This window comes from Amblyraja radiata, chromosome 46, assembly GCF_010909765.2.
Source record: "Amblyraja radiata isolate CabotCenter1 chromosome 46, sAmbRad1.1.pri, whole genome shotgun sequence".
NCBI lineage: Eukaryota > Metazoa > Chordata > Chondrichthyes > Rajiformes > Rajidae > Amblyraja > Amblyraja radiata.
In genome coordinates this window covers 149,731-174,849 of record NC_046001.1, presented here as the reverse complement: position 1 = coordinate 174,849, position 25,119 = coordinate 149,731, and the positions used below count along the sequence as shown (strand labels likewise).

At 47.5% G+C, this 25,119-nt stretch overlaps 1 protein-coding gene across 4 annotated transcripts in view; it reads right to left on the bottom strand.

Moving 5' to 3' along the window:
- Positions 1-25,119, bottom strand: part of LOC116968763 (calcitonin gene-related peptide type 1 receptor-like) — a 47,015-nt gene that overhangs the window by 2,595 nt on the left and 19,301 nt on the right. For all 4 annotated transcript variants that reach the window (XM_033015583.1, XM_033015582.1, XM_033015585.1 and 1 more), the window contains 10 exons: positions 24,701-24,799; positions 20,835-20,985; positions 17,634-17,744; positions 16,929-17,041; positions 13,432-13,523; positions 9,903-10,029; positions 4,228-4,381; positions 3,155-3,215; positions 1,677-1,743; positions 1,017-1,235 (listed from right to left, as the gene is read on the bottom strand). In XM_033015583.1, coding sequence (XP_032871474.1) covers positions 1,017-1,235; positions 1,677-1,743; positions 3,155-3,215; positions 4,228-4,381; positions 9,903-10,029; positions 13,432-13,523; positions 16,929-17,041; positions 17,634-17,744; positions 20,835-20,985; positions 24,701-24,793 — 1,188 coding nt within the window. In that variant the 5' untranslated portion in view covers positions 24,794-24,799. The remainder of the gene's footprint in view (positions 1-1,016; positions 1,236-1,676; positions 1,744-3,154; positions 3,216-4,227; positions 4,382-9,902; positions 10,030-13,431; positions 13,524-16,928; positions 17,042-17,633; positions 17,745-20,834; positions 20,986-24,700; positions 24,800-25,119) is intronic.

The window sequence follows — 25,119 nt, the reverse complement described above, 5'->3', positions numbered from 1 at the left end:
CCATCTCATACCATACCACTTCCTTCTCTGGTAAATATCCAACTTTCACTTCCTTATACATCTTGTTCCTCTTTTCTACTTCTATATGTTGTTGCCCAATTCTCTTGCCAATTTTGTGCCAGCAATTTTGAAGAGGTGCCTCCTGCCACATCATTAGTTGTAATGTGGCAACAATCGGAAGTTCTTCCTCTTGTGCCATGCATCAAGCCAAGCGTCGATCCTCCTTACCTTCGACTGCCACCAGGGGCACGGCACTGGGAGTGATGCAGAGACCAACATTTTCAAAGTTCTACCTTTTAACTTCTACTCTTGCTCCTGAATGACTAGCTGTTCCTTCTCTCATTGATACCACGCCTACCACATTCGTTCTGTTCCCACTCCATGATGTCCCTTAGGGACAGAGGAGAAGGTGTGGGGGCAACACACCATGCAGGTTTCACAATGACAAACCTGACAATCTCCTTTAATGGTGGCTTTGTATCTCCTCCTGTGCAATCCCCGGTCCATTGATGCCATGGTCTGGATTGTACTCCTTCAAACACTTCATCACTCCATAGTAGATAGGGCTCTTAAAAATAGCAGAGTCAGGGGATATGGGGAGAAGGCAGGAGGATTTATCAACTGATTGGGGATGGCGGTGCTGGATCGAAGGGCCACATGGCCTCTACTCCTGCACCTATTGTCTTTTGTAACAACAGAGTTCAAACAAGACAATCTGTTCATTCGCTTGGCCGTGAAAACTCCTTCTCAGAATCCTCACAACCAGCTCCCATGGATTTACAGGCTGCTGGCGAATGTTTTGATGTCGATGTAACATGCCTTGTCCGAGTTAAGGCCTAAACAACTAGACCCCTGGTGAATAGGCAGGAAGGTGGAGTTGAGGCTAAGATTAGATCAGTTGTGATGTTAATGAGTGGTGGCGCAGGCTCGAGACGTGCTAGATGGGTAGCTAATGCTGTCACAACCATGTCGCAGGAAGAATCCTGAAATGACTGCAGCCAAAAAACGGTTCTTACCTGATAATGTCCAGCAATGTGCGTCACGTGATGATAAATCTTGCCGGTCAAGTCTCCGTCCGGCCTCATTGGAATCAGAACTATCTGGATCCCCAGGAGTGGCACAAGGATGAGTGTGGCTCGGACAACCTTTATGTACACTTTAAATTGCACCTGGTGTGTCACCTTCAGCTTGATGATCAGTACACGAACAATGTTCAGCAGGAAGAGCAGATTCACCTGAGGGGCGAGAACATGAAGCTGAGTAGATGGGCAACAACATCAACTAGATCAGGGCTGAGAATCACCACGCTGGGATCCTGGCATCTACATGGAAAGATATTCATCACTTCATTGGCAGAGGGTCATACAGCACGGAAACAGGTCCTTCAGCCCAACATGTCCCATCTACACCAGCCTGCGTTTGGCCCATATCCCTCCAAACCTGTCCTATCCATGTACCTGTATAACTGTTTCTTGAACGTTCCATACACCCACCACCCTTTATGTGAAAAAGTCGCCCCTCGGATTCCCATTAAATCATCCCCCCTTCACCTTAAACCTATGTCCTCTGATTCCCGATTGCCCTATCCTGGGCAAGAGACTCTGTGCGATCTATTCCTCTCATGATTTTATACACATGATTTTATGGTGTTTAGTAAAATATAATAATATACATACCAATAATGCAGCATAGATTGGACCATGGACAATGTAAATGAGATGCGTATCTGGACTCATCCAGCAACTGGAGACAATGAAAGAATAATTTCAAACATCATAAGAGCAAAGATCGATTGCCAGCCTAACCCGTTACCCAGCATTGCCAAGACACCAAAGGATGGATAGTTATTCAGGTCATCTTGGTGAATAGAGTCCTCGACATTGCAGAAAGGCCTTCGCTGCCATCTGTATTTGGTTTGGCAGGGACACTCAGTGGTACACTATGTCGAGACACCATCCAGTGGATGCCCTGCACAGGGGCTTGGCAGTAGCCTTTACCATGCATCTACCAAATCTGAGGAAGGACATTATTGCCATAGAGGGAGTGCAGAGAAGGTTCACCAGACTGATTCCTGGGATGTCAGGACTGTCTTATGAAGAAAGACTGGATAGACTTGGTTTATACTCTCTAGAATTTAGGAGATTGAGAGGGGATCTTATAGAAACTTACAAAATTCTTAAGGGGTTGGACAGGCTAGATGCAGGAAGATTGCTCCCGATGTTGGGGAAGTCCAGGACAAGGGGTCACAGCTTAAGGATAAGGGGGAAATCCTTTAAAACCGAGATGAGAAGAACTTTTTTCACACAGAGAGTGGTGAATCTCTGGAACTCCCTGCCACAGAGGGTAGTCGAGGCCAGTTCATTGGCTATATTTAAGAGGGAGTTAGATGTGGCCCTTGTGGCTAAGGGGATCAGAGGGTATGGAGAGAAGGCAGGTACGGGATACTGAGTTGGATGATCAGCCATGATCATATTGAATGGCGGTGCAGGCTCGAAGGGCCGAATGGCCTACTCCTGCACCTAATTTCTATGTTTCTATGTTTCTATGCTGCTGATCAGTGATGGAGCTCCATGCTGGGTCTCATGATGGAGCTCCATGCTGGGTCTCATGATGGAGCTCCATGCTGGGTCTCATGATGGAGCTCCATGCTGGGTCTCAAGATGGAGCTCCATGCTGGGTCTCAAGATGGAGCTCCATGCTGGGTCTCATGATGGAGCTCCATGCTGGGTCTCATGATGGGGCTCAGTGATGGAGCTCCATGCTGGGTCTCATGATGGGGCTCGGTGATGGAGCTCCTCGCTGGGGCTTAGCACTGAGCCTTATATTGGATCAGCTCTTTTTACTGGTGGTTTGGCTGGATTCAGTTTTGCATTATCAACAAATATACCACGAATATAAGGTGTCAAACAATTTCCTTGCACTGAATTACCTTGCAGAAATAAAGCCTAGTTCCTGTCTACGGCCTAAGAAGAGACAATAGACAATACACAATAGGTGCAGGAGTAGGCCATTCGGCCCTTCGAGCCAGCACCGCCATCCAACGTGATCATGGCTGATCATCCCCAATCAGTACCCCGTTCCTGCCTTCTCCCCATATCCCCTGACTCCGCTATCTTTAAGAGTCATTAGAAAGAGACATTAAATATGTTCTTACTTGTCATTGAAGTATGTGTTCCTGGCAATTGAATGTATAATGGCTGGAATCAGTGGGAACCCTGACAAGAGAAGGATTACAGTGTCAGTCCCGTCAAAGAGTTGTAGAATGCATTGCTGACCCATGTGACACTATTTTCCAGTGCCTACTTTAAGGACCAGTCCAGTTCTGAAATAGAGGATGTGGTTAGGAGGGAATGAAGAAGAGAAACTACAGTTTTCAACCTGAAATATTAACTGTTTCCCTCTCCACATGTGCTGCCATCTCATAGCTCCAGGAACTCGGGCTCGATTCTGACTCTGTGGAGTGTGCAGGTTCTCAATGTAATCGCATGGGTTTCCTCCCACATCCCAAAGATGTTTTGATTTTGATTTTGATTTTAGTGATATATCATGGGAACCGGCCCACCAAGTCCGCGCCGAACAGTGATGGGACCACTAAGGACAATTTACAGATGCCAAATAACCTTTTTTTTAAATGTGGGAGGAAACCGGAGCACCCGGAGAAAACCCACACAGATCACGGGGAGAACGTGCAAACTCCGTATAGACAGCACCCGTAGTCAAGATCAAACCCAGGTCTGTGGCGCTGTGAGGCAGCAACTCTACCGCTGCACCGTGGTAACGCCTGTCGCGTATAGGTGGGTGGTGGGAGAATCAGGTAGAGTCCATGGGCATGTGAGAGAGAATAGCTTACAGGGAGACAAGTGGGTTGGAAGAGGGGGTGCAGCACTCCAAGAGTCAACATGGCCATCTCCTACGCCATGAGAAAAACAAATGTGAAACATTCCAGATTTTCTTGAGTAAATGACACAGGAATGGATGCGAAAGGCCAAGAAGATCAGCTGTAGCAGTGTGCAGAGAGGAAAACCTAATCAAGTCTTCGACATGTGGAGATGGGGGTTTTTTTTAAAGCATTTTCCGTTAGTGTTCAGCCCTGCTCACAGGGGATATGCAGAATGTCGTCATAAACAGCGAGTTTAGAATCTATAGACATCTATGAAAACCATGAATGAGAAAGCTCTCAAAACACAAATATGACCATGACTGCACCGTGCTACTGACAGTACCTACCCCATCCAAGTACGTAGTACCAGAATAACTTCTGCTCCTCCACAAACACAGCCACAATGATGAGAGTGTGCAGGTAGACCCCTTCGCACAGCATCCAGAAGTAATTGCATCCCATCAAGTACAACTGAATGAAGAGTAGTATCTTACAGCCAACCTGCAGACGAGAGACAGACACAGACATCAGTTGCGAATCGTAGCACCGAACATCAACAGAGTTGGGCAGCAAGCATTGCCAGAGTCTGGAGGGCCTGGGAATGCGTAGAGAGTGGTGAATCTGTGGAATTCTCTACCACAGAAGGTAGTTGAGGCCAGTTCATTGGCTATATTTAAGAGGGAGTTAGATGTGGCCCTTGTGGCTAAAGGGATCAGGGGGTATGGAGAGAAGGCAGGTACAGGATACTGAGTTGGATGATCAGCCATGATCATATTGAATGGCGAATGGTGCAGTCTCGAAGGGCCGAATGGCCTCTACTCCTGCACCTATTGTCTATGTTTCAATGTCTATGTTTCTATGAGAGAGGGAGAGGATCTTGTACACACACTGGAATAAAACCTCCTGCAATTTACTTCAGAATTGGGGAGCTGGGTTGATGTGGAACCAGGGATCAGTTCTCCTTCAATAAGTTTAAAAGGAGCTCACAGATGCAATCCTAACAGAAAGGCCACATTGTTTATGAAGCAGAGTACAAGCAAGTGGCTAGATATGACTGCAACAACCTCAGGATTGTATACAAGGGACTCCAATCCATTATCCAAACCATGATATACTGGTGTTAAACCTATTTCTTATACTCGGGACATCGGGACTCGGGACATCGGGCCTCCGTAGAGGCAATTGCGGTGGCCTCAATAGGCCTGACTTTGGGGTGAACTAGGGGGTGGGGACTGGACATTGTGCCTTCCTCCACAGTGATTTCCACTGTGGGGGGATGATTTTTTTTTTGTCTAATTGTAGTCCTGTAGGTCTGTGTCCAAGATGGCTGCCGTGAAGAGAGAGTGGACGCTGGCGCGCTTTGGCTGCCGCTGCTCTCTCTTCACACTGTGTTTTTGATTTTCTGTTTTTGGATTGAATTCTGTTTTTAATTTGTGTCTCTGTGATGTCTTTTTTACCTGTTATATTCCGATTATATATTTTTATTCCGATTATTATGTAAGGTGTCCTTGAGATGTCTGAAAGGCGCCCATTAAATAAAATTTATTATTATTATTATTACTCTAGTAAGAGATTCAAAAAAGTTCTCGGCCATTTGTTCTGCTTTTGTTTACTTTCTTTTCTGTTTTAAAATAACTTTATTTATAACATTTCAGATGTAAAAGGGATCTTCACTGTCCCGGTTGCACGCCACGCCCTGGGTGCCCACTAGTCGCAGACCTCCAGAGAGCCAGTGGACATTGTGACAGGGACGTAACATGGGAAGAGTCGGCTCGGGCAGAAGCCGGCCCCCTATGCAAGGCTGGCTCGGCCAGGCACAGGAGCAGATGCTTCAAACACACAGACCGGTACTGCAACCTCTCGCACTCCACATGTAGATGGAACAAGGCCGCAGAAAGGCCAGGTGGCTGGGGAGTCCATGAATCAGCTGCTCTGTGCAACACTCTACCACAGGTTCCTAACTTAAAAGGAAAGGACACGTGTGTAGGAATACCTACACTGCGGATCCCTCTCACTGCCATGTGGCAGCCATTGTGTGTCTGGACGGCAGATGAGGACGACAGAGTGGGTACATCAGCAGCCCCTACAGGAAGCACCACCATGCCTCATGGAGCAACACAAAGACATTTCCAAGGGACCCCTCATGCTCTTGGTTCTTGGTTTCTTGGTCCTCCAAAATATTCCAAATGGAATTTAAACTGTGGAGGTGGTGGAGGGACGGCTTAAGCCAGAAAGGGTTATTGGGAAGAAAGAGCTACTTTAAATTTAGTTGCATCTGGTTGGGTAACTATAGTTGGGTGGAGATTATTCCATGCTTTAATTGTGTGTGCGGGGGAAGAACGAATTGCTGTACACATCTGTCTTTGTAGCTGTTGACACTCATGCATTCTCTGCAGGTCAACAGGATCTGTGCCTGTGAGGGATATGGAGTTGATATAGGCCAAGAGGATCATGTCCACTCCTGGCCCAGACTCGTCAACCTGTGTAAACGAGGACACGGGAAGGGCACACAGATGGAATACAGCTGCCTGGATGTGGGGCATCCCTGATGCCAGTGTAGAGGGTGGCACGGTGGCGCAGCAGTAGAGTTGCTGCCTCACAGCACCAGATATTTGGGTTCCATCCTGACTACGGGCGCTGTCTGTACGGAGTTTGCACGTTCTCCCCGTGACCAGCATGGGTTTTCTCCGAGATCTTCGGTTTCCTCCCACACTCCAAAGACGTACAGGTTTGTAGGTTAATTGGCTTTGGTATAAGTGTAAATTGTCCCTAGTGTGTGTAGGATAGTTTTAACGTGCGGTGATCGCTGGTCGGCACGGACTGGGTGGGCCGAAGGGTTTCTACTGTACCCTTCATTCAAGTCCACCTCAGTGTCCAAGGTTGGCCGCTAAGAAACCACGGGTGCATGAATTCCTGCAAATTTCTCCGTCTTGGCCCCTGCTCCACTAGAGACTACATTTGCCACTGGTTGAAACCGTCCTCACAAGGTCCCCTGGGAATCGACAGCACAGGCCTCAGCACAGGCCTCAGCCCAGCCTCAGGTTGTTGCTATATCTTCCACCCCACTCAACTAGCAACTTATTCATTATGGTTCATTATGTGTTTCTTTCCAAATATATTAATATTAGATATAGAAACATAGAAACATAGAAATTAGGTGCAGGAGTAGGCCATTCGGCCCTTCGAGCCTGCACCGCCATTCAATATGATCATGGCTGATCATCCAACTCAGTATCCCGTACCTGCCTTCTCTCCATACCCTCTGATCCCCTTAGCCACAAGGGCCACATCTAACTCCCTCTTAAATATAGCCAATGAACTGTGGCCTCGACTACCCTCTGTGGCAGGGAGTTCCAGAGATTCACCACTCTCTGTGTGAAAAAAGTTCTTCTCATCTCGGTTTTAAAGGATTTCCCCCTTATCCTTAAGCTGTGACCCCTTGTCCTGGACTTCCCCAACATCGGGAGCAATCTTCCTGCATCTAGCCTGTCCAACCCCTTAAGAATTTTGTAAGTTTCTATAAGATCCCCTCTCAATCTCCTAAATTCTAGAGAGTATAAACCAAGTCTATCCAGTCTTTCTTCATAAGACAGTCCCGACATCCCAGGAATCAGTCTGGTGAACCTTCTCTGCACTCCCTCTATGGCAATAATGTCCTTCCTCAGATTTGGAGACCAAAACTGTACGCAATACTCCAGGTGTGGTCTCACCAAGACCCTGTACAACTGCAGTAGAACCTCCCTGCTCCTAGACTCAAACTGCAAGTTAATGATTCACAATTAATAGTCAAGATTCCTCTATGTGTATACACATCATTAAATAGTCTGCAGGAATTAGGTTAGAATCTCAGGACAGGAGTATGATACAGCATGGCAGGAATCTGTTAACCTAATGTACCTGCACCCGTCCTGGGACAAAGAGTTGATTAGTCCCACTCGCACGTCCTTCCCCGTCATCTGTAAATATTTGCTCTTCAACTATTTTGTTAATCCTCCCCTTGTGCTATGTCCACATCCATTCCTATCACTCTAATCTCCTCCACCCTGACCTCGAACATATCATAGATACATAGAAAATAGGTGCAGGAGTAGGCCATTCGGCCCTTTGAGCCTGCACCGCCATTCAATATGATCATGGCTGATCATCCAACTCAGTATCCTGTACCTGCCTTCTCTCCATACCCCCTGATCCCTTTAGCCACAAGGGCCACATCTAACTCCCTCTTAAATATAGCCAATGAACTGGCCTCAACTACCCTCTATGGCAGAGAATTCCACAGATTCACCACTCTCTGTGTGAAAAAGTTTCTTCTCATCTCGGTCCTAAAGGATTTCCCCCTTATCCTTAAGCTGTGACCCCTTGTCCTGGACTTCCCCAACATCGGGAACAATCTTCCTGCATCTAGCCTGTCCAACCCCATAAGAATTTTGTACGTTTCTATAAGATCCCCCCTCAATCTCCTAAATTCTAGCGAGTATAAGCCAAGTCTATCCAGATGTTAATGGCTCCACTGCAGACTTCTAATTTAGTTTAGTTTGGAGATACAGCGCGGAAACAGGCCCTTCGGCCCACCGAGTCCGTGCCGACCAGCGATCCCCCCCGCACACTAACACTACCCCACACGCGCACACACACACTGGGGGACAATTTACAATTTTCACCGAAGCCAATTGACCTACAAACCCGCAGGTGGGGCGTGGGAGGAAACCGGAGCGCCCGGAGAAAACCCACGCAGGTCACGGGAAGAAAACGTGCAAACTCCACACAGACAGCACCCGTAGTCAGGATCAAACCCGGGTCTCTGGCGCTGTGAGGCAGCAACTCTGCCGCTGTGACGCCCTGCATCCAACTTCTGCGGCATTGGAGCAACCACCTTAAACCTCCCCACCTCTCTCCTTCAAGATGGTTTCTCGTTGACCAAGCTTTTGATTAATATCTCTTTCTGTACTTTGGTTTCTGATGTTTCTCCAGTGAAGTGCCTTGAGAAATGTTATTTTGTAAATGCAAGTTATTGTTGCTGTGGATTTTGCGGAACAAGATGGTATTAGGCACCCTCTGCTTCCCCTTACCCCTGTATTGTCTCCAATTGTAATCCAACCCAAAGTTAGCTCAGTATCTTTTTGAGTAATTTCTTTGTCTGCGGCAAGATTTTAAGAGGTGTCTTAAATTCAAACTTCTTACTGATGTATCATTTCATATTACTCACTGCTTTCTTCCCAATCTGCCTCACAATCCCCTCACCCTGCCCCATTGAAACTATCACCCAAACTGTGTCCACATGGTACAAAGGCCTTGTTTGGAGAGGGGGTGAGGTGGAGTTGGAACAGAATTGGGGACGACAGATGGCACAATGGGCTAAGTGTTCGGCTGGCAACCGGAAGGTAGCCGGTTCGAATCCCGCTTGGAGTGCATACTGTCGTTGTGTCCTTGGGCAAGACACTTCACCCACCTGTGCCTGTGTGTGAATGTGTGTGAATGTGTGTGAGTGATTGGTGGTGGTCGGAGGGGCCGTAGGCGCAGATTGGCAGCCACGCTTCCGTCAGTCTGCCCCCAGGGCAGCTGTGGCTACAGAAGTAGCTTACCACCACCGAGTGTGACTGAGGAGTGAATGAATAATGCGATGTAAAGCGCCTTGAGTATTAGAAAGGCGCTATATAAATCCCATCCATTATTATTATTATTAGAATTCAATGGTTTCTCACAAGTTTGTCTTTGCATTTCAGCGCAAGCCTTTAGCGCAGCTTGGAGATGTGCGAGGAAGGGCTGTGGTTCCGACCATGTGGGAGGGGCAGGAGAGTTTCCCGTACGAGAGGGAGCCCGTAATCAAATGGCTGCTCGTGTTCCCATTCACACAGCGCTGTGCATCAGGAAACCACGGCCTCGATGACCTAGTGCCAACTGTTTTAGTTTTTTTAGTGATACAGTGTGGAAACAGCCCTTCAGCCCACCGCGTCTGTGCCGACCAGCGATCCCCGTAGCTCCCACTGACACGGACATTCCTCTGAAAGCAGGTAAAACTTACAGGATTCCTTTCCATCAGTTCCTTGTTGTTTACCACGGCAGACAGCCAAATGATGGTGACTATGGAGTTGAGGATGAACGATACAAAGAGGCTTTTGTGTAGTGAGATTCTCTGGCAGCTGAGGCTCCTGGGGCAAGAAGTGAAATACAGTGTTTTAGGGTTACCCTGAAACAGCTTTCCATCCCTTCCCCCCCACACAGTAAGGACTGGTTGTGAAAAGGATATGGTGTTAACATTCAGAGCTTTCATGCAAAGAAACTGCAGATGCTAGAAATTGGAAACAAAAGCAATAAACGCTGGAAATATTCAGCAGATCAGGCAGCATCTGTGGAGCAAGAAACAGCCGACGCCTCTTCCCATGACCTGTCATCAGAACTTTTATGGCACAGCACAGCTGTAGAGTTGCTGCCTCACAGCGCCACGGACCCGGGTTCAATCCTAACCACGGGTGCTGTCTGTGTGGAGTTTGCACGTTCCCTCTGCGACCACGTGGGTTTCCTCTGGGTGCTCCGGTTTTCTCCCGCGTCCCAAAGGCGTGCGGGTTTGTGGGTTAGTTTGACCCTGTAAATTGTGCCCAGCATGTGGGCAGGTGGTGGTATCCAGGAAGACTTGGTCGGAAGGTGGGGAGAATGAAATGAGGTGAATGCAAGTGGGTGCTTGATGTTAGCACAGGTTCAGTGGGCTGAAGGGCCTGTTTTCATGCAGGATTGGTGTTTCAGGTGGACCACCCTCCCTCGGAGCTGGGACCCTGAGAAAACCAGCGTGTTTTAGGTTGCAGAGATGCAAGTGTGGAGAGAACAAGGGAATGTCTGTGACAGGGTGGACATTGAGCTGGTCCAGGTGACACCATTGTCCAGTTAATAAATGGATCAGGGCAGTCAGAGAGGGAGGAACAGGTTAGCTGCTGGGAGCTGGAGGCAAAAAAGGAGGCTGGAGATAGCCAGCTGATCAGGCACCATCTGTGGGGAGAGAAACTGAGTTCAAGTGGATGACCTTGCTTCAGAACTGGCCGGTTCTGACACAAAGGGTTGTCTGAGATTGTTGGATTCAGTAACAAATCCCAAAGGCTGCAACAGCCCCAGATAGAAGATGAGGTTCTGATCTGCTTAAAACCCCTGTCCCACTGTACGAGTTCTCCCGAGTTTGCCCGGATTCCAACTCGGGAGATTTACGGTAATGGCCACTCGTCGGTACTCGGGGCTCTCGTGGACATTTTTCAACATGTTGAAAAATCTTCACCAGTCTTCCCGAGCTTACCGCGTTTCCCGAGTACCTGCCGTTAGCGTTACGAGCCGCTAAGAGACGTCCCCGAGCTCCGACGTACCGGCTACGTACATTCTCCGTGCTTACCATGAGTTTTTTTTAACTCGGGAGAGCTCTTGGAATGTACCGTGGGGCAGGGCCATAACTAGTTCAAAACTGTTATATTTGATCCCGACCAATTTGCGCTGCTTGCAAAATGCCGCCACACTGCGCCGCCACTTTTTCCCTCCATCAGTCCTCAGGAGTGACCCTGATCTTCCAGTTGCCTGTTAATTTAATCCTCTATCCCATTCCCTGTTGGACCATCCTGCCTTAACCCTCCCCTCCCCAGCACTGCTCTAATAAAGCCCAACGCAAGCCCAAAGAACAGCACCTCATCTCCGCACTTGGGCACGATGCGCCCAAAAAGCTCATCAGCGCCTCTACTTCCTGAGAAGATTACGGAGAGTCGGATTGTCAAGGAAGACTCTCTCTAACTTCTACAGGTGCACAGTCGAGAGCATGCTGACCGGTTGCATCGTGGCTTGGTTCGGCAATTTGAGCGCCCTGGAGAGGAAAAGACTACAAAAAGTAGTAAACACTGCCCAGTCCATCATCGGCTCTGACCTTCCTTCCATCGAGGGGATTTATCGCAGTCGCTGCCTCAAAAAGGCTGGCAGTATCATCAAAGACCCACACCATCCTGGCCACACACTCATCTCCCTGCTACCTTCAGGTAGAAGGTACAGGAGCCTGAAGACTGCAACAACCAGGTTCAGGAATAGCTACTTCCCCTCAGCCATCAGGCTATTAAACCTGGCTCGGACAAAACTCTGATTATTAGCAACCACTTTCTGTTATTTGCACTTTACCAGTTTATTTATTCATGTGTGTATATATTTATATCATGGTATATGGACACATTTATCTGTTTGTAGTAAATGCCTACTATTTTCTGTGTGCTTAAGCAAAGCAAGAATTTCATTGTCCTATACAGGGACACATGACAATAAACTCACTTGAACTTGAACTTGAACCATTGGAATATCCACAGTATTAACAGAATGAACATTCATCAAAGTGGCAGAGTTCAAAGCCTTGCAGGAAATGCATAAAATAAAATTGTTGCCAAGATAATCTCCACTCCAGAATATTTCTCTCTTGAGGCCTACTTAATGCTAGTTTTAAAAAAAAGCTTCCCCTGAGGTGAAAATTTCAAGGCAGAATATAGCCTCTCTGGCACGTCATCTCCCTGGTTTGAATAGCGGGAAATGGATCTGGTCATCATCTTTGTCCGTTTGATTACATTGTAAGAGAATGAAGCTCTTGCTGTGTTTTGCTGTGTGGGAGTGTGTGTTGACTGGAAGCCAGACACTGAGCTGGTCAGGATGTGTGGACAGACCCTGCCCTCAAGGTGACAATTAGCAAGAAAACTTTGCTTCACGTCCGGGTTCAGAAACATTCATCTGCAAAGCAGGGGATTGAAATAGATCGAGTGCAGACTTTGTGCTCCCCTGAGATCACCCTCTCTGAGTTAGATATAAGCTTCGTAAAACTGTTTCTCCTGATGCTTGGGCTGTTTCACCCTCTCGGCATCACAGATTTACTTTATCTTTAAGAAGGAACTGCAGATGCTGGAAAATCGAAGGTAGACAAAAAAGCTGGAGAAACTCAGCGGGTGCAGCAGCATCTATGGAGTGAAGGAAATAGGCAACGTTTCGGGCCGAAACCCTTGGGTTTCGGCCCGAAACGTTGCCTATTTCCCAAGGGATTCGGCATGAAACGTTGCCTATTTCCCAAGGGATTCGGCCCGAAACGTTGCCTATTTCCTTCAGAGTTTCAGCCCGAAACGTTACCTATTTCCTTCGCTCCATAGATGCTGCTGCACCCGCTGAGTTCCTCCAGCTTTTTTTGTGTACCACAGACTTCCTTTAGTTTAGTTCAGTTCAGAGATACAGCGCAGAAACAGGCCCTTCGGCCCACCGAGTCCGTGCCGACCAGCGCACTAACACTATCCCACACGCACTAAGGACAATTTACAATTTCACCAAGCCAATTAATCTACAAACCCGCACGTCTTTGGAGTGTTTGAGTAAATCAGAGTTCCCGGAGAAAACCCGCGCAGGTCAAGGGGAGAACGTGCAAGCTCGTTACAGCTAGCACCGGTAGATAGGATCGAATCTGGGCCTTTGTTGGCGTGAGGGAGCAGCTCCAGCGCTGCGCCACCGTGCCGCCATAAAGATAGAAGCAAACTTTTTGGCGGAAGACTTTGAAAGTGTACACTTACTTGAAGTGGAAGAAAATGCAAAGGGAAATCAACAAGCAGATGATGGAGATTCCATGTCCTGTGATGGCCACGTAGTATAGGTTCAATGCCATCTGCAAACACAAAGGTTAGACAGAAAGCCATCAACGTACACGTACAGAGATGGCACAATGGGCTAAGTGTTCGGCTGGCAACCGGAAGGTAGCCGGTTCGAATCCCGATTGGAGTGCATACTGTCGTTGTGTCCTTGGGCAAGACACTTCACCCACCTTTGCCTGTGTGTGAATGTGTGTGAATGTGTGTGAGTGATTGGTGGTGGTCGGAGGGGCCGTAGGCGCAGATTGGCAGCCACGCTTCCGTCAGTCTGCCCCAGGGCAGCTGTGGCTACAGAAGTAGCTTACCACCACCGAGTGTGACTGAGGAGTGAATGAATAATGCGATGTAAAGCGCCTTGAGTATTAGAAAGGCGCTATATATATAAATCCCATCCATTATTATTATTATTAGAGAGGCAGATCAACGCAACAACCTTTTTTTTTTTTTTTTTTTTTTTTTTTCTTTTTTTTTTCTGGAGTGGTATGTGTTTTTATGGATTATGTGTCTTCTGTGTGTCTTTTTAATTTTTAATTTGACTTGATTCGACTCTCTGACTAGCCGCACAAGAGTTCCTATGTGTGTAAGCACAAGTGGCAAATAAAGTTTTTGATCTTTGACCCTTGACCTCTGTTACCTCAATCATGTTGGTTTGGATAGGAGAACAGTCAACGTTCGAGACGAACGGCATCCGGTTCCCATCCAGAGGTGTAGGAGCAGCCTCAACAGGAAGCAGGTTTGGTCAAGTTTGGTTTAGAGATGCAGGTGGAGGAAATCTGGCTCGGTTTTGTAGGTGCTACATCCTGCGTTGTAATTTTGTGGGCATTTTGTAAATATTGAAATATGAAAAATGCAAGCGTGTTAACAATTTTTGTTTTGAAAAGCACGAAAGACGTAGTCTTTCGTGCTTTTCAAAACAAAAATTGTTAACATGTTTACATTTTGTTAACATGTCACATCTGAAGAAGGGTTTCGGCCCGAAACGTCACCTATTTCCTTCGCTCCATAGATGCTGCTGCACCCGCTGAGTTTCTCCACCATTTTGTCTACCTTACAATTTTCATATTTCAGTATTTACAAAATGCACACAAAATTAAAATGCAGGATGCAGCACAGGTCTCTGCAGAGCCCTATATAGAAACATAGACAATAGGTGCAGGAGTAGAGGCCATTCGGCCCTTCGAGCCTGCACCATTCGCCATTCAATATGATCATGGCTGATCATCCAACTCAGTATCCCATCCCCGCCTTCTCTCCATACCCCCTGATCCCTTTAGCCATCTAACTCCCTCTTAAATATAGCCAATGAACTGTGGCCTCAACTACCTTCTGTGCAGAGAATTCCACAGATTCACCACTCTCTGTGTGTGAAAAAAAAAAAAATTCTCATCTCGGTCCTAAAAGACTTCCCTCTTATCCTTAAACTGTGTGACCCCTAGTTCTGGACTTCCCCAACATCGGGAATAATCTTCCTGCATCTAGCCTGTCCAACCCCTTAAGAATTTTGTACGTTTCTATAAGATCCCCCCTCAATCTTCTAAATTCTAGCGAGTACAAGCCGAGTCTATCCAGTCTTTCTTCATATGGAAGTCCTGCCATCCCAGGAATCAGTCTGGTGAACCTTCTCTGTACTCCCTCTATGGCAAGAATGTCTTTCCTCACATTAGGAGACCAAAACTGTAGGCAATAATCCAGGTGTGGTCTCACCAAGACCCTGTACAACTGCAATAGAACCTCCCTGCTCCTATACTCAAATCCTCTATGGCAAGAATGTCCTTCCTCAGATTTGGAGACCAAAACTGTACGCAATACTCCAGGTGTGGTCTCACCAAGACCCTGTACAACTGCAGTAGAACCTCCCTGCTCCTAGACTCAAATCCTTTTGCTATGAATGCTAACATACCATTCGCTTTCTTCACTGCCTGCTGCACCTGCATGCCTACTTTCAATGTTTATGGGGAGAAGGCAGGAGAATGGCTTCTTCTGAACATGAACCCTCCGAAGGCCGCTGCTTGGACCTGTGAATGGCCACTTTGGCTGGGGCCAGGTGCACTGGCATGGTGGTCCCCAATCAACTCTCAAGATCTCCAATTGAAAAGTCAGTGCCAACAAAATAGCCTCCTTACTGGAAATGGAGCTGAGGTAGCTCACGTGGACCCTCCCTTCCCACTCCAGGAGCCGGATAGATTTGTCTCCTAGAATCGTGTGGGTTTCCAGCAGAAAGTTCACTGCATATCTCCTGCCCTGAGGACCAAGAAATGGTGAGACCTGTGGAGAGACCCATTGCTGCGATGAGGCTGGCTCTGGCCATCTTCAAGTCAAGAATACGTTAAATCCCATCACCAACACTCAGAGGAGGGAGCAGAGCCTCCACTCCATTAGTGGCCCAACAAGGAGTCTCTTGAATCATCGCTGCTCAATTGGAGCCAGGCCGCGACCCTCCCTACCTTCTTGTGGATGGAGCAGACAGACCCATGGATAGCAGTAGTTCCAACCAACAAACAACGCAACAATTATATGGAATAAAATCTCATACTCTACTTGGTAGCTTACTACTTAATGGTATGGACACTGAATTGTCCATAAAATCATAGAAAATAGATGCAGGAGGAGGCCATTCGGCCCTTCGAGCCAGCACCACCATTCATTGTGATCATGGCTGATCGTCCCCAATCAATAATCCGTGCCTGCCTTCTCCCCATATCCCCTGACTCCACTAGCCCCTAGAGCTCTATCTAACTCTCTCTCTTAAATCCATCCAGTGGCTTGACCTCCACTGCCCTCTGTGGCAGGGATTTCCACAAATATCCAATTTTATGTAAACTATAACCCCCCCCCCCCCCCCCTCAACATTTCCCCCCCACTCTTCCCTGTGCCCCATCTGGATCCATTGCACCCATTTTATTCTCTGGCTTTCGACATTGGCTGAGGCATTGCTCCTGTTCTTAGTGCTTTTAATGTCTTTTAATTTTTACTGTTTTTAGTCCTTCGTTTTACGGTTTTTAATGGTTTGTAATAACTTTTTGTCCATGAGTTCTCATGTACAGCACTTTGTGGCAACTGCGGCTGTTTAAAGCGCTTTATAAATAAAGTTTATTATTATTATTATTATTATTATCCATGTTGAGTTACTCCAACTGTGTCTTTTTTTTAATAAACCAGCATCTGCAATTCCTCGTGTCCGATGAATGAATTGAAAGAAGGGAGGTGGCAGAGAACGAGAAGATGTTGTGAGACAAATTGGAAGGAAAACAGTTGAAAATAATCTTTTTTGGGATGGATGATGTTTGTAGTGAGCTGGAGATGAACACATCCACCTTGACCACGATCATATTGAATGGCGAATGGTGCAGGCTCGAAGGGCCGAATGGCCTACACCTGCACCTATTTTCTATGTTTCTATGTTTACGAACTGAGTTTCTCACCATCTTCTTCCCCTGTGTGTACACCGTACACTGGGTATAGTTTGTCCACGTCCGGTTACTCATTGGGTGTTGGAACCACCTTCCGTTTTCCGTGCAAATCTTGGTTACTTTTTCTGAATAAGACAAGGGTTACACTGTTAGCTCTCGTCAAGCTAAATGTCGGCCTCAATGCAAAGATAGGCGGGAAGAGGTAGCAGCACAGAATGTAATCGGCAAAATACAATATTCATCGCATAGCTGGACACAAAAAGCTGGAGCAACTCAGCGGGTCAGGCAGCATCTCTGGAGTGAAGGAATAGGTGAACATTGCCCAGTCTACTGACTCCAAGCAGTCCCGTAGTTGTTCCTCTGCCTCCCCCAAATCATTTGTGGCCATCACTGTGTTGTTTTACTGGGGAGCCATGTTTAGGTTTTCCAATTGTACTGTGTGTGTCATCAGTGTATACTGTGTGGAGAGGGAGAGGGGTGAGGAGAGAGGGGTGGGAGAGGGGGAGGAGAGAGGGGTGGGGGAGGGGAAGGAGAGAGGGGTGGGGGAGGGGGAGGAGAAAGGTGTGGGGGGAGGGGGGAGATAGGGCACCACCTCCACAGTTTAAATTCCATTTGGAATATTTTGGGAGGACCAAGAAACCAAGAACCAAGACAGTTCACAAATCACAGCTCAGACCTTTTGTTTCAAAAGGGGCGACCAGTAGTTTGCTGACTTACCCGTAAGATCAAAGCTCTGGAAATAGTTTGGGCAATGCCGCACAGAGGTTGATCCGGCGGGAGTGTCGTCCCAACACAGCCATCCATCCCAGGTACGGTTGCAATAGGAACCTGTGGAAAACAGTGGTTTAATCTCCCCTTTTTGCCTTTCTCACTGGTCCATTGAACCTCTCCTGCTTCCATGCTGGACAATCTTCCCTCTGCAACATCGCGCTGGAGCGGGAACAGAAGACTTAAGCACGTAAACCAGGCGGCCACACGAGTGGGGAACTATATGTCTCCCAGGCAAGACATTAACCCAAGTGGCTGTAAGGTAATCCATGGGTACTATTATCCCTGTTCAAGAAGGAACTGCAGATGCTGGAAAATCGAAGGTACACAAAAATGCTGGAGAAACTCAGCGGGTGCAGCAGCATCTATGGAGCGAAGGAAATAGGCGACGTTTCGGGCCGAAACCCTTGGGTTTCGGCCCGAAACGTTGCCTATTTCCCAAGGGATTCGGGGGGTTCCCCAAGGGATAGGGGGTTGCGGGGGAGAAGGAAGGAAAAAGGAGGAGGAGGAGCCCGAGGGCTGAGGAAGGGGAGGAGACAGCAAGGGCTAACAAAATTGGGAGAATTCGATGTTCATGCCCGCCGGATGCAGGCTCCCCAGGCGGAATATGAGGTGCTGTTCCTCCAATTTCCGGTGTTGCTCACTCTGGCAATGGAGGAGACCCAGGACAGAGAGGTCGGATTGGGAATGGGAGGGGGAGTTGAAGTGCTGAGCCACCGGGAGGTCAGGTAGGTTCTTGCGGACCGAGCGGAGGTGTTCGTCGAAACCATCGCCCAACCTCCGCTTGGTCTCCCCGCTGTAGATCAGCTGACATCTAGAGCAGCGGATGCAGTCGACTATTATCCCTAGCGCTTCACTAAAAGCATGATATCCAGTCACACCCTTCTTTTTTTATTTTGGATCATGCTATGCACAAAACTACGCAACAGAAGAGCATTTCATTTTGTGGCCAATTTTGACACATCTGAGATAAAGGTATTGTCTCAAGCTCACTCTATATTGAAAAGTAGAACTCTGGCTTTGCATCTTAAATTGTTTTTCTTTTAAATCAGATTTGCCAAACTACCCAGCTTCTTACTCTATGTCTTGCTTTCTGATGAAATACCACCGCCAACAGTCTTTCTGTTTTGTCGGCTTTTTAAACATTTTTAGTGTATGTTCAAAGTTTCTGTAAATGTTCTCCGGTTTGTTATATGTGGGGGGAGGAGGGGGGTCGGGGGGGAAACTTTTTTTCAGTCTCTTACCTTGCCGGAGATGCGAATGTTTTCCGGATCGTATCTCCGGTCGCTCTGCGGCCTAACATCGATAAACCTGGGGACCTCGTCAGACTGACGAACATCGAAGCCGATCCCTTGCCTGGGATCGCTCCAACTCGCTTGCAGACTCGAGTGCTCGCAGTCTCGGGAGAGGCCGAGGTTCGACGTAGAGGTTCGGCCAGCCCCGCGTGGGGTCCGATCGCCGGTGCGGGGGAGCGGCCAACTTCTACCGTGGGGCCGGCATGGACTTACCATCACCCCTAGAGGGGAGCTTCGACCGCCGGCCCTGCAGTCTACGGTGCTTCTGGCTGCGGCGGGGACTTTAAATCTCGACCGCCGGCCTGCGGCCTACAACAATCTAAAGCCGCGGTCTCCGGTGAGGAAGAGCCGATCCTGGACTGACTCTGGACTTTGGTCCTGTACACGGGGGGGAAATGGAGGAGGACTGGCCAAATTTTTGTGCCTTCCACCACAGTGATGAATGCTGTGGTGGATGTTTGTGTTACATTTTATTGTGGTTGTGTGTTCTTTATTATTGTATCGCTGCTGACAACCCAAATTTCCACCGACCCTGGTTGTGTGGCAAATAAATTCTATCTATCTATCTATCTATCTATCTATCTATCTATCTATCCCCCTGATGCAGGAGCTGATCGCCTCAAGGCGGAGGGTCAAAACGCTGCCGGCTACGGGAGTCAAGAGCGTCCCGTCAACGGAAGGCTGGAGGCCCCCGATCACGGGAGAGCAAAGAAGGGAAGAGATTTGAACTCTTTTCCGCCTTCCATCACAGTGAGGAATGTGGAGGAGTCACTGTGGTGGATGTTTATGTTAAAATGTGTTTTGTGTGTTCTGTTGCTTTTAATTTGTATGACTGACTTGGCAAATGAAATTCCTCATATATTGCAAAACATACTTGGCTAATAAAGTTTTATTGTGATTGTGATTGTGATAGAGGTGTACAAAATCATGAGAGGAATAGATCGGGTAGACACACAGAGTCTCTTGCCCAGAGTAGGGGAATCGAGGACCAGAGGCACAGGTTTAAGGTGAAGGGGGGAAAGATTTAATAGGAACCTGAGGGGTAACTTTTTCACACAGTGGGTGTATGGAACGAGCTACCAGAGGAGGTAGTTGAGGCTGGGACTATCCTAACATTTAAGAAACATTTAGACAGGTACATGGATAGGACACGTTTAGCGGGATATGGGCCAAAGACGTCAAGTAGTGTAGATGGGTCATCATGGTGGGCACGTTGGGCCAAAGGGCCTGTTTCTATGCTGCATGACTTTCTGACACATCAATAAAAAAATCTTGCTGGGAACAAGGCACAATAGGGAATGAGGAAAATATAAATTAGATTGTCTCCACGTAAAAAGCAGAGGCCGTTTAGCTTAAGATTGGGTTGAAATGTTGCCAGGTTAACTAATGTGTTCTTGTTCTTGGTTCTTGGTTTCTTGGTCCTCCAAAATATTCCAAATGGAATTTAAACTGGAGGTGGTGAAGGGAGGGCTTAAGCCAGAAATGGTTATTGGGAAGAAAGAGCTACTTTAAATTTAGTTGCATCTGGTTGGGTAACTATAGTTGGGTGGAGATTATTCCATGCTTTAATTGTGTGTGCGGGGGAAGAACGAATTGCTGTACACATCTGTCTTTGTAGCTGGGATCACAAATTGGATCGAATGCCCTCGTCTGCTCCTAATTGGTTTGGGTTTGGTGTAGGTCTTGTAGTCTATGTCGAGCTGACCATTTAACATTTTGTAAAAACAGGTCAAACGGTGAGCTTCACGTCTGTCTGTCTTGGAGAGGGTTCCACCCCGACCAGAGAATTCAGAAGTTTGGTGACACTCGCTTCTCTCTCATAGGTGTTAGTACATGTGTGTGTGTGTATACATACCTTTTGTTTCATAAGGTGGGTCCCTGATGATCTTTAAGTAGCATTTATACTGGGCTGACATTATTGTAGTCCGTGATTCAGTCAATAATGTAGGCACACTCGCTGTTTCTCCACTGGGATGAATTGTGGTGTGTGCCACACAGCCGGCTGACTGGAAAGAAAAAGCATTCCTTCAAAGCTCAGCTTTTCAAAGCCCTTCATGAACTATTGTGCAGTTGTAATGTTTGTTTCTGAGGAAAGACATTCTAATCTGAGGAAAGACATTCTAATCTGAGGAAAGACATTCTTGCTCCTAATCTGAGGAAAGACATTCTTGCCATAGAGGGAGTACAGAGCAGGTTCACCAGACTGATTCCTGGGATGGCAGGCCTTTCATATGAAGAAAGACTGGAGAGACTCGGCTTGTACTCGCTAGAATTTAGAAGATTGAGGGGGGATCTTATAGAAACGTACAAAATTCTTAAGGGGTTGGACAGGCTAGATGCAGGAAGATTATTCCCGATGTTGGGGAAGTCCAGAACAAGGGGTCACAGTTTAAGGATAAGAGGGAAGTCTTTTAGGACCGAGATGAGAACATCATTTTTTACACAGAGAGTGGTGAATCTGTGGAATTCTCTGCCACAGAAGGTAGTTGAGGCCAGCTGATTGGCTATATTTAAGAGGGAGTTAGATGTGGCCCTTGTGGCTAAAGGGATCAGGGGGTATGGAGAGAAGGCAGGGATGGGATACTGAGTTGGATGATCAGCCATGATCATATTGAATGGCGAATGGTGCAGGCTCGAAGGGCCGAATGGCCTACTCCTGCACCTATTTTCTATGTTTCTCTATTTCATTAACTTGCATGCTGCAATCTGTCGTTTTTGCTAAGTTTGCTTCCAAAGAGAAAGCCCCCACTTCATATTTCACAACACAAGGCAGAACTAGTTAAATGTGAAAGTAAGGCAGCAGCATCTATGGAGCGAAGGAAATGGGCAACGTTTCGGGACGAAACCCTTCTTCAGACTGATGTGAGGGTGGGAGGGGCGGGAAGAAGAAAGGAAGAGGTGATCGCTTTGATTCTTGAGGGGTCCCACTCTATCTCTCTCTCTCTCTCTCTCTCGTGGGACTCTCATCATAGTGGCTCTAACGTTTTTCTCTTATCTCCATCACCCAACCCAAGAAATTGGCAATATTCTGATGAAGGATGGTACACAAAAAAGCTGGAGAAACTCAGCGGGTGCAGCAGCATCTATGGAGCGAAGGAAACAGGCAACGTTTCGGGCCGAAACCCTTGGGTTTCGGCCCGAAACGTTGCCTATTTCCCCAAGGGATTTGGCCCAAAACGTTGCCTATTTCCTTCGCTCCATAGATGCTGCTGCACCCGCTGAGTTTCTCCAGCATTTTTGTGTACCTTTGATTTTCCAGCATCTGCAGTTCCTTCTTAAACACAATGATGGACACAAAGTGCTGGAGTAACTCAGCGGGACAGGCAGCGTCTCTGGAGAGAAGGGATGGATGACATTTCGGGTCGAGACCATTCTTCTGAGTCTGAAGAAGGGTCTCAACCCAAAACATCACCCATCCCTTCTCTCCAGAGACGCTGCCTGTCCCGCTGAGTTACTCCAGCACTTTGTGACCATCTTCGGTGTAAACCAGCATCTGCAGTTCCTTCCTACCCAAAGTAAGGCTGCAGTTGGTTTGACTTAAGGGGTTGGACAGGCTAGATGCGGTAAGATTGTTCCCGATGTTGGGCAAGTCCAGAACACAGTTTAAGGATAAGGGGGAAATCTTTTAGGACCGAGATGAGAAAAAACATTTTTTTTCACCCGCAGAGAGTGGTGAATCTGTGGAATTCTCTGCCACAGAAGGTAGTTGAGGCCACAGTTCATTTAAGAGGGAGTTAGTTAGATTGCTATATTTAAGAGGGAGTTAGATGTGGCCCTTGTGGCTAAAGGGATCAGGGGGTATGGAGAGAAGGCAGGTACGGGATACTGAGTTGGATGGTCAGCCATGATCATATTGAATGGCGGTGCAGGCTCGAAGGGCCGAATGGCCTACTCCTGCACCTATTTTCTATGTTTCTATGTTTCTATGACAATGAACTGTTTTGCTGCTGAGTCAGGCGGACCAACACAGTTTCAGGTTTAATCACCCCCAGTAATAAAGTCAAGATCCTGTGCATGGAGCAATGGACTGAGTGACCTCCATTTTGTGCTGCTGTCCAGTCACTCTACAGGGAAGACTGAGTTTGGGAAAACAGAATACAATGATAGCAGATGAAAGTTAACTGAGGGAAAACGGCAGTAGACGATTTGCGATAAACAGGCGGCCAACGTGTGCGCCCTGAGTGCAATGGAAACAGTGAAGGACAAAATGTTAAAGGTACACAAAATTGCTGGGGAAACTCAGCAGGTGCAGCAGCATCTATGGAGCGAAGGAAATAGGCAATGTTTCGGGCCGAAACCCTTCTTCAGACTGATGGGGGGTGGGGGGGGGGAGAAAGAAGGAAAAGGGGAGGAGGAGGAGCCCGAGGGCGGGCGGATGGGAGGGTGGGAGGAGACAGCTAGAGGGTTAAGGAAGGGGAGGAGACAGCAGGGGCTAGCCAAATTGGGAGAATTCAATGTTAATGCCATACGGACGCAAGGTCCCCAGACGGAATATGAGGTGCTGTTCCTCCAATTTCCGCTGTTGCTCACTCTGGCAATGGAGGAGACCCAGGACAGAGAGGTCGGATTGGGAATGGGAGGGGGAGTTGAAGTGCTGAGCCACCGGGAGTTCAGGTAGGTTATTGCGGACTGAGCGGAGGTGTTCGGCGAAACGATCGCCCAACCTACGCTTGGTCTCACCGATGTAAATCAGCTGACATCTAGAGCAGCGGATGCAGTAGATGAGGTTGGAGGAGATACAGGTGAACCTTTGTCGCACCTGGAACGACTGCTTGGGTCCTTGAATGGAGTCGAGGGGGGAGGTGAAGGGACAGGTGTTGCATTTCTTGCGGTTGCAACGGAAAGTGCCCGGGGAGGGGGTGGTACGGGAGGGAAGGGAAGAAGGACAAAATGTTGATGTTTTTACTCCACAAAGTCCACAACCGCAGCCAGCACGAGAAATGATTAACAGTCAATCACACAAAACAACCTTCTCCCTTTTGATTCTATTTACACTTCACACTGCCTCGGGAAAGCAGCCAACATAATCAAGGACCACTCACACCCCGGTCATCTGTCCTCTCCCATCAGGTTCTACATACAAATGCCTGAAAACACGTATCACCAGATTCAGGAACATCTTCTTCCCTACTGCTGCTAAACGACTGAACCCTTCTCTCAGAAGCTGAGGATGCATTCCCAATCTCCCAATTGACCCACTGCATTGCCCTAGGGTCCGAGTCGGCACTACGGAGGCATCGACAGCGGCGAGGCTTGATCAGTACGGGTGTCAGAGGTTATGGGGAGAAGGCAGGAGAATGGGGTTGAGAGGGAGAGATAGATCAGCCATGATTGAATGGTGGAGTAGACTCGATGGGCCGAATGGCCTCATTCTGTTCCTAGATCTCACGAACATGAACGTATTATTAAATAAACGAACAAAGGCAAATCTAGGGTCAAGGTCAAGAAGTTGTCTTTTCCTCAGAGATGCGGAGGAGAGAAAGAGAAAATGTTGCAGTGTTGGAACTTGGCAAATGCTATTGGGGACGTTGGGGCCTTTACGAATGAAAAACTTACAACGAACGTCCTCAGATGTAATGATGCTGTGATCAGACAACTTTGTGATGCGTACGCTTCATAACTATACAAACAACATGTACGTATTATTTCACATCGATATTTAATTTATGATACCTCTCTGAATAAGAATTAGAAAACAAATGGAAAGTCAATGATTCTCACCTGTGTGAACATTGTTACCAGGAGCAAACAGACGATCGCGCCCCGCTTCATATCGTGAAACATATTCTGCCCACATAGGGTAAACGAAAGCATGATGAACTGCAAAGAAAGCATAAAGGTGAGTGTGTTGGCTGGGAGTCAGATTGTCAAGTATCCAAATTATTTATGGATTATTATGTATGTCCAGTCACTCTACACCTCCATCCCCCACCAGGAGGGTCGCAAAGCCCTCCGTTTTTTCCTCGATCGCAGAACCAACCAATCCCCGTCTACTGATACTCTCCTCCGCTGGTCCTTACCCTTATCAACTTTTCATTTGACTCCAACTTTTCGTTCGACTGGAGTCAATTATAAAAGATGAGATAGCGGCACATTTGGATAGCAGTAACAGGATGGGTCCGAGTCCGCATGGATTTACG